Below are 11,053 nucleotides of genomic sequence, written 5' to 3'. Positions count from 1 at the left end.
AGGTGGGTAAGAGTAGAAGCAGGGAAATTAAGAGGCCATTACAATATTCCAGATGAGGAATGATAGTGGCTTGGACAGGCTTAGAAGTGATGGAGGTAGGGAGAAATGGTTCTGCATATATTTTGAAGGCATGGCCTGCATGATTTGCTAATAAATTGAATGTTCGTTACTGATTACTCCATGGTTATTGATCTGAGCAACTAGTATGGGATGGTCTTTTAGAAATGCAGTAGCTTGAAAGGAACAGGTTTAGGGAGAGGGATTAGTAGTTTTGTTTTGGATGTGTTAAGGTAAAGATGCCAATTAAACATCCAAGAGGAAATGCCAAACAAGCAGTTGGAATAGGAGTCTGGAGTTCCGTGAAGAGATCACAGCTAAAGATGTAAATTTGGAAGTTGTCAGGACAGGATGAGACAATCTAGGGAATGATTTATCTAAGAAGGAGTCTGAGAATCAAGCTTTTGAGGTACTTCATCAATTGACAAATATTTAATATTTAATATTGTTGAATACTTAAAGTATACCAGGAGCTTTCTTCTCCATTGGCTCATGTAGGTGGCACAACTCCGCCACATTGTATAGAGATTGAAAAAGAGATTCGGACATAAGTCCTCCACAAGTTCACACCCTCAGTTATTTTGGGATGTAGAACTCAGGACACTGTGCTGAAGAGCACAAGACTATTGCCACTACATCAAGAAACTTAAAAAGAATAGGCTGGGTGTGGTGACTCACGCCTGTAATCCCACCGCTTTGGGAGGCCAAGGCAGGTGTATCACCTGAAGTCAGGAGTTCGAGACTAGCCTGGCCAACATGGTGAAACCTTGTCTCTACTAAAAAATACAAAAATTAGCTGGGCCTGGTGGCAGGTGCCTGTAATCCCAGCTACTCGGGAGCCTGAGGCAGGAGAATCACTTCAACTCAGGAGCCGGAGATTGAAGTAAGCCAAGATCGCGCCATTGTACTCCAGCCTGGGTGACAAGAACAAAACTCAGTCATACACACACACACACACACGCATGCATGTGCACACACACAAGAATATTCATGTACATTAAGGGAACTCTGATCTTTAACTTACTTATTCTTCCCTTTCACCTACTCTTTGGGTGGGTGGGACCATTCATTCTGATTCAAGCTGCTAACCCCACATCTGGTCCTAGAGAGGAATGATTACTCCCAAAATTCTAGTCCAGTCATTCTCAAATTTTAGAGAACATAAGGGTCACTAGAATATATGTTAAAAATAGATTCCAGCCTGCCTGTATCCAGCTTCTATTGCTCTTATCCACAAGCATACTTTTTCCTACAAAAATCTATTCATTCAGTCAAGTATAATGTCACTGTTCAGAAATCAGGGTATTTTTTGTGTGTCATAATTGCCTAAATACTCAGCAATTTCCATCTTTATTATGACATCTATCTGCCAAAGAAATTCTAACTCATTTGGGTAAATGAAATAAACATCTAGCTGATCAGGCCTTTTTAAGTTTGTGGACTGTGCCATTTAAGGGGAAAAAACATTGTGATTTTAGTCAGTTGACAATTCTTAACCAGGTATAATTTCAGAAATACCCATAGGCCAGAAAGGTGGGCCATCATACGTTGCTCTCCTATTGTGTTTTCACGTAAAGCACTCACATGCCTTAAAAGGGAGTCTGCAACTCACCCTACTTGGCATCCACCTGGGTAAAGTGACCCTGTGCATATATTAGTGGAGGACTGTTATGGTTTGGTGAATAATAAATCTAAAATGTCCTATCCTGGATCAAGTACTAGCACCACTAGGTGTTTCTTGAGCCAGCTGTAATTATAACACCTTCCTGTACCCAACTGTGGCAAATTCTACTGGTCCCCATCAGGGCAGAACATGACCTGATGTTAGGGATAGGGGATTTACTTTCAATTTTTTTATAGTGCCACCATGTGCATATTCACAATGGACAAATTCACAATCTGTCCCTAACCCCTAGAGGTTTTCAGGAATGCTTGCTTTGTAGTACTCCAGAAAAAGGTCAACACCTTGACAGAACTGTCTCCGAACATGGGACAGTACTCAATCACTTGTTAACATCCACCATCTCTTGACCTTTCCTACTGGATTCAGAAGCTGAATGACCAGGGCTGGAGTTTATGACAAAGGTTTGGCTGTAGAATATTTTCATTGCATGTTTAAGAGATAAGTGAGTAAGTATACCACTCCTAGCACCTTTACCATGTGTGACCACCTAAACTGTCTCCTGGGTTTGAATTCTGTTTGACTAAAAAATATATATATTAAATTGGAAGTTCTGTAACACTGTTTACTGATACCCTTTTTCGTGGGTTCCCTCATGTACCAGAAACTATGCGTTGTATAACAAAACTTTTCCACTTCAGGAATATTTTTCAGAAATATGTGCAAAATATGGAAGCTCATGATGAATGATTTCTTGACCTCTAAAAACCAAAAATTTCTCTAACCCATATGATTTATCTGATGTCAAAGTCTCTTGTATATGATGTTTGCTACAACTGAATGGTTTTTCACATATCTTAAGAATAGGTTATCTGGGCTGGGCATGGTGGCTCACACCTGTAATCCCAGCACTTTGGGAGACCAAAGCAGGAGGGTTGCTTAAGGCCAGGGGTTCAAGTCTAGTCTAGGCAACATAGTAAGACTCCTGTCTCTATAAAAAATTTTAAAAATTAGCCAGGTGTGGTGATATGCGCCTGTAGTCCTAACTACTCAGGAGGCTGAGGTGCAAAGATCCCTTGAACCTAGGAAGTTGAGGTTGCAATAAGCCATGATCACACCACTGCACTCCAGTCTGGGTGAGAGTGAGACCCTGTCACTTAAAAAAAAAAAAAAAAAAAGATTTTGTTTCCAATGTGGAGTAATGACTTGTGACTGAAGGGTTTTCCACATTCAGTTCTTTCACAACCAAGCTATTTCCAATGAGACAGAGAACTTGGAAGGAGGCTCCGCTGGATAACTAGCCTGGAGGCTGAGCCAAAAAGAAAGCTAGATATAAATGCTGGCCCTGAGTGAAAAATTTTCAACCAGCTTAGCAAAATGTGAAGCTGCTTTTCTACTGCTGAAGTGCACAGTTACGTAAATTTACAACTAGCCTTCTAGCTTCAGATCTAAAGGGACAGTTTTAACAGCACCTACTTGGAATATAAAAGGAAATCCACTTTCCCTATTTGCAGACAAATATTAGGACTGCATTCATCATTCACTAATGAGGAAAAAGCAAATGCATGTGAAGGCAATGCAAAGCCTCGGCAACTTAAGGCAGTAAAAGAACATATGAAAAAAATATTCAAGAAAAATGAAATTCAAAAAGAGAAACAAAATGCACTGCCTTCAGTAATCCTGAAAGTAAACAAACAAACAAACAAAACTGAAAGGAAACCAAAATGTAAAACATTACACAGTTGGCCCCCTGTATTTGTGGGTTCTGCATCCACATATTCTGAGGATATGGAGGGCTGACTGTAAGGGAGCATCTGAGGGCTTCAATATCCGAGGTAGGGGCATCCTGGAACCAATTCCCTGTGGATACGGAGGAATGACTATATATGGAAAAGGAGGTCTAATTACATATACAGAACAGAGGAAAATAATCTTACAGAATACTAGGTGTAACTTTATGCCAATGTTTGACAGAATAGTAAATATGATTTCCAGATATATATTAGAAAAATTTACACAGTAGAAAACCTGAAGAACAAAACCATTGAAAAAACCTGCAAGGATGCTAGAATAAGTCCCTCTACCCTGACACATCCAAACACCAGTAAAAAAGCGTATGTATATATGATGTGTCATTTCTAGCTAGCCTTCAAGGAATAACTGCTATATTACACACACTCTTCCAGAGTAATAAAAGAAAAAAAACTTCCAAATTCATTTTGCACAGCCAGCAAAACATTGGCACATTGAATCTACTTCTGAACTTAAAAAAAAAAAAAAAAAAAAAAAAAGGCTAGGCGCAGTGGCTCACGCTGGTAATCCCAGCACTTTGTGAGGCTGAGGTGGTTGGATCACCTGAGGTTGGGAATTCGAGACCAGCCTGACCAACATGGAGAAACCCTGTCTCTACTAAAAATACAAAACTAGCCTGGCATGATGGCACATGCCTGTAATCCCAGCTACTCAGGAGGCTGAGGCAGGAGAATCGCTTGAACCTTGGAGGCGGAGGTTGCAGTGAGCCGAGATCGTGCCATTGCACTCCAGCCTGGGCAACAAGAGCGAAACTCTGTCTCTAAATAAATAAATAAATAAATAAATAAATAAATAAAGATTTATCCCAGGAATACAAGAAAATTCAATTATTTGGGAACTTTTAGATTTTTATAACTTGATAGAACTTAGCAACTATTCCTAATAAAACTTTAATATAATATTTATTACAGTATATACTAGGTGTCAAGCACTGTTTTAAGTACCTTACATACTAATTTAATCCTTGCAACCCTATGAAGTAGCTCCACTTTATAGATGGAAGAGCTGAGACACAAGGAAGCTAGGTGATTTTCCCACAGTTACACACCTAAAAAAGTGGTGGACATGCAGATTTTTTTTTAAGACAGGGTCTCACTCTATTGCCTAGGCTGGATTGCAGTGGTGCAATGATAGCTCACTGGAGCCATGACCTCCCAGGCTCGGGCAATACTCCTGCCTCAGCCTCCTGAGTAGCTAGGACTAAAGGCATGCACCAATACACCCAACTAATATTTTTTTATTTATTTAGGGACAGGGTCTTGACATGTTGCCCAGGCTGGTTTCAAACTCCTGACCTCAAGTGATCCTCCTGCCTTCACCTCCCAAAGCACTGGGATTACAGGTGTGAACCACCACACCTGACTGGATCCAGAATTTGAACCTAGGTTGCTGGGCACAAACACATGGTTTTATTTTTTTCTTTTGAGATGAAGTCTTGCTCTTGTCACCCAGGCTAGAGTACAATGGTACGATCTTGGCTTACTGCAGTCTCCGCCTCCCAGGTTCAAGCAATTCTCCTCCCTCAGCCTCCCAAGTAGCTGGGATTACAGGTGCCTACCACAACACCCAGCTAATTTTTGTATTTTTAATACAGACAGGGTTTTGCCATGTTGGCCAGGCTGGTCTCGAACTCCTGACCTCAAGTGATCTGCCCGCCTCAGCCTCCCAAAGTGCTGGGATTACAGGCACATGCCACCGTGCCCAGCCCAAACCTGTGTTGTTAACCACTATATTACCCTGCTTCCTCTAGAAATAAGATTAGAAGGAAACTTCCTAAATGCAACAGAATATTTATCAATCTCCAAAAATGACTGCAAATGAAAATGTGAAATACTAAAAACATCCCTCCTGGGATTTAAGAACAAGACATAGAAGACCTGTTATCTACTTCTCAACATTTCTGGAAGTTCTTGCTAATGCACAACATAAGTGGCATAAGAATGAAAATAAGGCCAGCTCATACCTGTAATCTTAGCACTTTGGTAGGCCAAGACAGGCAGATCACTTGAGCCCAGGAGTTTGAGACCAGCCTGGGCAACATGGTGAAAACTCATCTCTACAAAAAATACCAAAAGATTAGCTGGGCATGGTGGCATGTGCCTGTAGTCCCAGCTGCTTGGGAGGCTGAAGTGGGAGAATCACCAGAGCCTGGAAAATTGAGGCTGCAGTGAGCCATGATCACAGCACTGTATTCCAGCCTGGGCAAGGAAGTGAGACCCTGTCTCCAAGAAAAAAAAAGAAAATTTATAGCTAAAGGAGCCATTAATTTATTATATACCTAGAAAATGAAACCAAAAATAATTAAAACTAAAAATAACTCAGCAACATAACCATCCAGATTAAAATTTTTAAAATTAAAGTTTATACTAGCAATAACCAATGTAAATTGAGGTATGGCTTTCAAATGCAGCCAATTTTCCTCCATCCAAAAGTCTGAGGCTCTTAAGGATGTCAAGGCAATGTTTAATGACAACTACACCACATTGGTGTAGTATTCCCTATATCTACTCTTTTTTTTCCCTACTATTCCCACCTTAGTTATGAATAGTGCAGGTTCCCAACCTCTAAAGTGTTAGTGTGGTAGGCGATGAGCAGACAAGAACCAGAAGGTAAAACTGCAACATCCAATAAGCAGGATCATTCTATTGAAGACTTAACCAGAAATGTCCAGCTCAGGGTGGAGGGCTGGACCTATGTTCTCATATAGGGTTGGGCTTGTCCCTGGGATCTGGGAGCTTCCAAACTAAAACAATGAAAAAGTCCTATCTGCATATCTTCTAAAGGAAAATGGAAACACATACTAAACATATCATTGAAAACAAATCTAAAATATATATTCATAAGTGGCAAATTTTCAGTTCTGTCCTGGGTTCAATGTTTTCAGGACTCCTATTCTTTCTAAACTTGCCTGAGATATCGCCCTAGAATCACATCTAATCTTATTTTCTTATGCCTCAACTCCACTCTTTCTTCTTTGTTAAAACATACACCACACCTCAAAAAATCTCCCTTCCAGATTATATAACTCACATGGTTCCTCTAGCCTCCTCCTCTACTCTGTCACACTGTGGATCCTGTAAACCTGTTAAGTTTAGGGGATGGAAAGAGAAGGGGCTGGACACCAGAGAGAAAGGTCCCCCAGATCTGGGACATATTGCAAGGGTGGAAGGGAAAAGTTGTTCAAGCTCATGAACTGACATGTGATGGCAGAAGAAGAGAAAATCTTCTGAGATTTCTTTTCTTATGTCTTCGGGGAATGAAAGATGGTCCAGAAGACAATTATGATAATTAAAGGTACAGCTCTCATCTTTAAACTAAGATGGTAGATAGGACTAGTTGATAAGGAAAACAGATTACTGTGAATCTATTATCTTGCCACAAGTCTAGTCATAGTGAATTCCAAGCATCAGGGAATGTGGCTAGCTGGATTTTCAATAATCTATACCACTGCTATGAAAGTCAAGTCTTCTGTGCAGTAAATTTTGACACAGTTCTTAATCTGTTGATTTAGGAAGCAGTGAACAGTTAGCAAATTCAGAACTAGACTCAGCACGGAGGGAAAGTCCATATCAGTGGGATATGATTGCCCAACCCAATCCCTAGATACACACACATTCACACACACACACACTCTCTCTCTCTTTCACATACATACACACACACACACACACAAATCCATTTGCATTTTGAGGATGAAGTAACAGTAGTAAGACTTCGAGGAGTATATGCAAAAGATATCAGTAAGATCTAGGTATGTGATATTCTATGATGAGATGGACTTCCATCTTTACAATCAGCTGGTCCAGCTGGGGAGGGGAGAAAGATCGTGCAAACTTTAAGGATAATTCAATGTGACAGTTGAGATTTTAAAAATTATTTATTTAACAACTGGTATGTACAAAATACTATCTATATGGGAAAGAAATACCTACCTGACCTCAAAGAGCCTACAATAAGTTGGTATAGAAGTATACAGATGTGCAAAATTTACAAGGCAATTTAACAACAGTTACATATTGTAGCACCAGTGAATTCAAAGCACTGAGGTCAAATCAAGAGAAGTTGAAGAAAAATAAAAAAGTACTGGAAGAAGAAACTATTTCAGAGATGAGACGGATTTCAAAAATTGTGAGGGACAAAGATTAGCAAACAGAATAAAATGTTTTCTAGATAGGGAATGAAATTGATGAAAGGCTATAGATTAAAGTTTAAAGAGTAGATGGGGAGGGCCATAGCCAAGAAGCAGAAAGGCATGAATCAACCTTGTTGAATGACTTTGTATAAATGGTGAAATGTAGGAAGTAAAATAGAATAGAGAAGATATTATCTCTGTCTTTGAAAAGTGCGGAGTCTGATTATGAGATGCTTAACTAAGAAATGAAATAGATTTTAAAAGTTAAAATTTAAAAGTAAAGAAAAAAAGGAAATCTACAATTAAATGATATGTGTAGTCCTTACCTTCCTAATAATGGGTAAGAACTGAAATAAGTTACTCCTCCTCTCCCACCTTAGTGATCCAAGGCAAAGCAAGTAGCAAATGGTCCACTGTGACTATTGGCTCTGGGAAACCAGTAAGAGCATCCTTCTTATAAAGAAAGCTTAACTCAAAGGTCCTTGCTCTCTGTCTCAGAGAATCATACCTTAAGAAACTGACCAAGCCAGACCTGAGGGCTTCTCTCCAGTGTGAGTTCGCTGGTGGTGATTAAAAGTGGAACGCTGACTAAAGGCTTTCCCACATTCACTACATTCATAAGGTTTCTCTCCAGTGTGGACTCTCTGGTGCACAATAAGCTGTGAGCTGTCACTAAAAGCTTTCCCACAATCATTGCATTTATAGGGTTTTTCCCCAGTATGGGTTCTCTGATGTACCATAAGGCTGGAGCTATAACTGAAGACCTTCCCACACTCATGACATTCATAGGGTTTCTCACCAGTGTGAATTCTCTGGTGTATAATAAGATGTGAGTTTTGATTGAAGGATTTTCCACACTCATTGCATTTATAGGGCTTTTCACCAGTGTGAAGTCTCTGGTGCCGAATAAGACATTTACTCAGACCGAATGCCTTACCACACTCGCTACATTCAAAAGGTTTTTCTCCAGTATGAATTCGCTCATGCTCAACGAGTTGCGAGTTCTGATTGAAGGCTTTCCCACATTCACTACATTTGTACGGCTTTTCGCCAGTGTGGAGGCTCTGATGTCGAATAAGACATTTACTCCGACTGAAGGCTTTGCCACATTCACTACACTCATAAGGCTTCTCTCCAGTGTGGGTTCTCTGATGGTCAATGAGATTTCTATTGGAACAGAAAGCTCTCCCACACTCATTACATTTGTAAGGTTTCTTACCAGTGTGCAGGACCTGATGTCGAACAAGACTTTTACTTCGAATGAATGCCTCTCCACACTCATTGCATTCATAAGGTTTCTCCCCAGTATGGGTTCTCTGGTGGTCAATGAGTCGGGAACTCTGAGTAAAGGCTTTTGCACATTCATTACATTTATAGGGTTTCTCCCCATTATGGAGTCTCTGATGTTGAATGAGATGGGAGCTGTGCCTATACGCCTTTCCACACTCACTGCATTCATAGGGTTTTTCCCCTGTGTGGGTTCTGAGATGAACAATGAGCTGGGAGGTTTGCCTGAAGGTCTTCCCACACTCATTACACTCATAGGGTTTCTCTCCAGTGTGGATTCTCTGATGGCCAATAAGGTGAGAACTCCGATTGAAAGTTTTGCCACATTCATCACATCGATAGGATTTCTGTCCCTTTAAAACTCCTTCATGTTCAGCAGGACTGGAAGACAGATGTGGATGTTCCCCAACTTCCTTATATTTGTCATATCTGTCTTTTGTGGATTTTTTCTTATCTTCATCTGTTATTTCCAAGAAAGCATTTTCTAGCTTGCTCCCTTCTTCATCTGAGGTTTGTGCTTCTAACTCTTTGGAAGTATCTTCACAAACATCTCCAGTCTCTGCTCCCCCAGGAACCATCCCAAAGAGTCCCCCTGATGTCTTGTTAGATGACTCTGATCCTTTAAAAATTTCCTGCTTTGGAGTCAACTCTGAACCCTTCATCATGTTCTCACCTGCTGCCAAAAGAAAGAAGACAACAACTTTTACCCATTTCTTATCCTGTTTAAGAAACAGAATCATTAACAGCTAACGTACCTGAAAAAAAGTCACATTATGGTTAAGAAATGAGATGACACATTGAGAACAAGAGAAAAATGGGAAATATTAATAGCTCATTTTTTCCCTAGGGATAGAAAAACAAGAAAGAGGAAGATGGTCAGTGAAGATGGGTGGAAAAAAGATACTAAGCCAGCACAACCAAGTCAGAAGGGTCATTGGAAAGCAAAAAAACTGGATTGCAAAGCATGCTGTGATCTTACAGAAGTTACTCTCGTGCTGTGTCGCCTTAGTAAAGTGATGAACTCTAAGATCCCTTCCAACCATAACATTGCATGGTTCCATTGTTATCAGAAAACATGTTGGGAGAGAGGAGGCTGGCAAATACCTCAAGCCAAACGTAAGAAAGAGACAGGAAAAAAAATGAGAGTGAATTGACTGGAAATTTCTATTATGGAGGTATGATAAGAAAAGTGTACAAAAAGAACAGATCTTATATGATAAACTCATCAACCACAGGATCTGCCTTTCCAAGAAGCCCTTTCAGGAAACTGCTCTGCCCCAGTGTTTGCAGAGAGGGATGCTTAGGCAACCACGCTTTGTGCCAAGTGACCCTGAGCATCCCATGATGGGCCACAGGTGATTGGACCGGCACCAGGTACTAGACTCAATGGCAGCTTATCTGTAGGTTAGGCTTCAGCCTCTGCTGTGGCCTGGGCCAAAGCTCTGCCCAAATGAGATGATGGGTAATGGCTATAGCAATGGAAGTCCATCTCTGAGGAAATTTGGAACTGGAGGTAGGGCAAAATTAAGGTACTTATGAGTAGCAGTGGAAGCTGAAGTGGTGCACAGAGAGAAGCCAAGCCATTGAGAGATACAGCAAGCAACAAGTATAAAAGAACAGAAAGTACAATTAGAAAAGAGCCATGAAAAGGACAAAAGATTCACAGCGAAGAAAATGGGCAGCAGGAGGAGGACAAGCAGAGAGAAAACAGATACACTGCGAGCAGCTGCATTACATTCACACCGGAACATGGGCATCAACATGCATTTGCTTTTGCTGTTCAGGCTCCCAGGGTCAAGGCCCTGCTTTCCACAGTCTGGTCTAGCTGATCTGTTTCTTCCAGGTTCTCATTCCTTTAAGCCTATGACTCACAGCTCCTTATTTAACAATAACTTGAGTGGCTCTCTATTCCTTACAACTAAGAAGCCCTACCTAAATCACACTATATCAATTCATAATGAGGTGAAGAGAATGCTGATCATTGTTGAATCTCAGTGATGAATGCAAACAGGGTCCCTATATTATTCACTCTAGTTTATCTATGTTTGGAAATTTTCATAGTAAAAAGTTTAAAGAGACAAGGAATATAGAAAAGAGAATGTGCAGCATGCAGACTCTTAAGTGACTAGGAAACAGAATCATTA

At 40.5% G+C, this 11,053-nt stretch overlaps 1 protein-coding gene across 12 annotated transcripts in view; it reads right to left on the bottom strand.

The window, feature by feature from the left end:
• LOC102119042 (zinc finger protein with KRAB and SCAN domains 7) overlaps window positions 1-11,053 on the bottom strand; it is a 60,132-nt gene that overhangs the window by 36,252 nt on the left and 12,827 nt on the right. For 5 of the 12 annotated variants that reach the window (XM_005546844.4, XM_074031885.1, XM_045386398.2 and 2 more), the window contains one exon: window positions 7,349-9,585. In XM_005546844.4, the coding sequence (XP_005546901.4) occupies window positions 8,132-9,585 (1,454 nt within the window). In that variant the 3' untranslated portion in view covers window positions 7,349-8,131. Of the gene's footprint in view, window positions 1-7,348; window positions 9,586-11,053 lie in introns of those variants that run through there. The other 7 variants (XR_006696111.2, XR_012431066.1, XM_045386400.2 and 4 more) reach the window with 2 other exon arrangements.

Source organism: Macaca fascicularis, chromosome 2, assembly GCF_037993035.2.
Source record: "Macaca fascicularis isolate 582-1 chromosome 2, T2T-MFA8v1.1".
NCBI lineage: Eukaryota > Metazoa > Chordata > Mammalia > Primates > Cercopithecidae > Macaca > Macaca fascicularis.
Note: the sequence above shows the minus strand (reverse complement) of the source record. Positions and strands in the feature narration are given on the sequence as shown.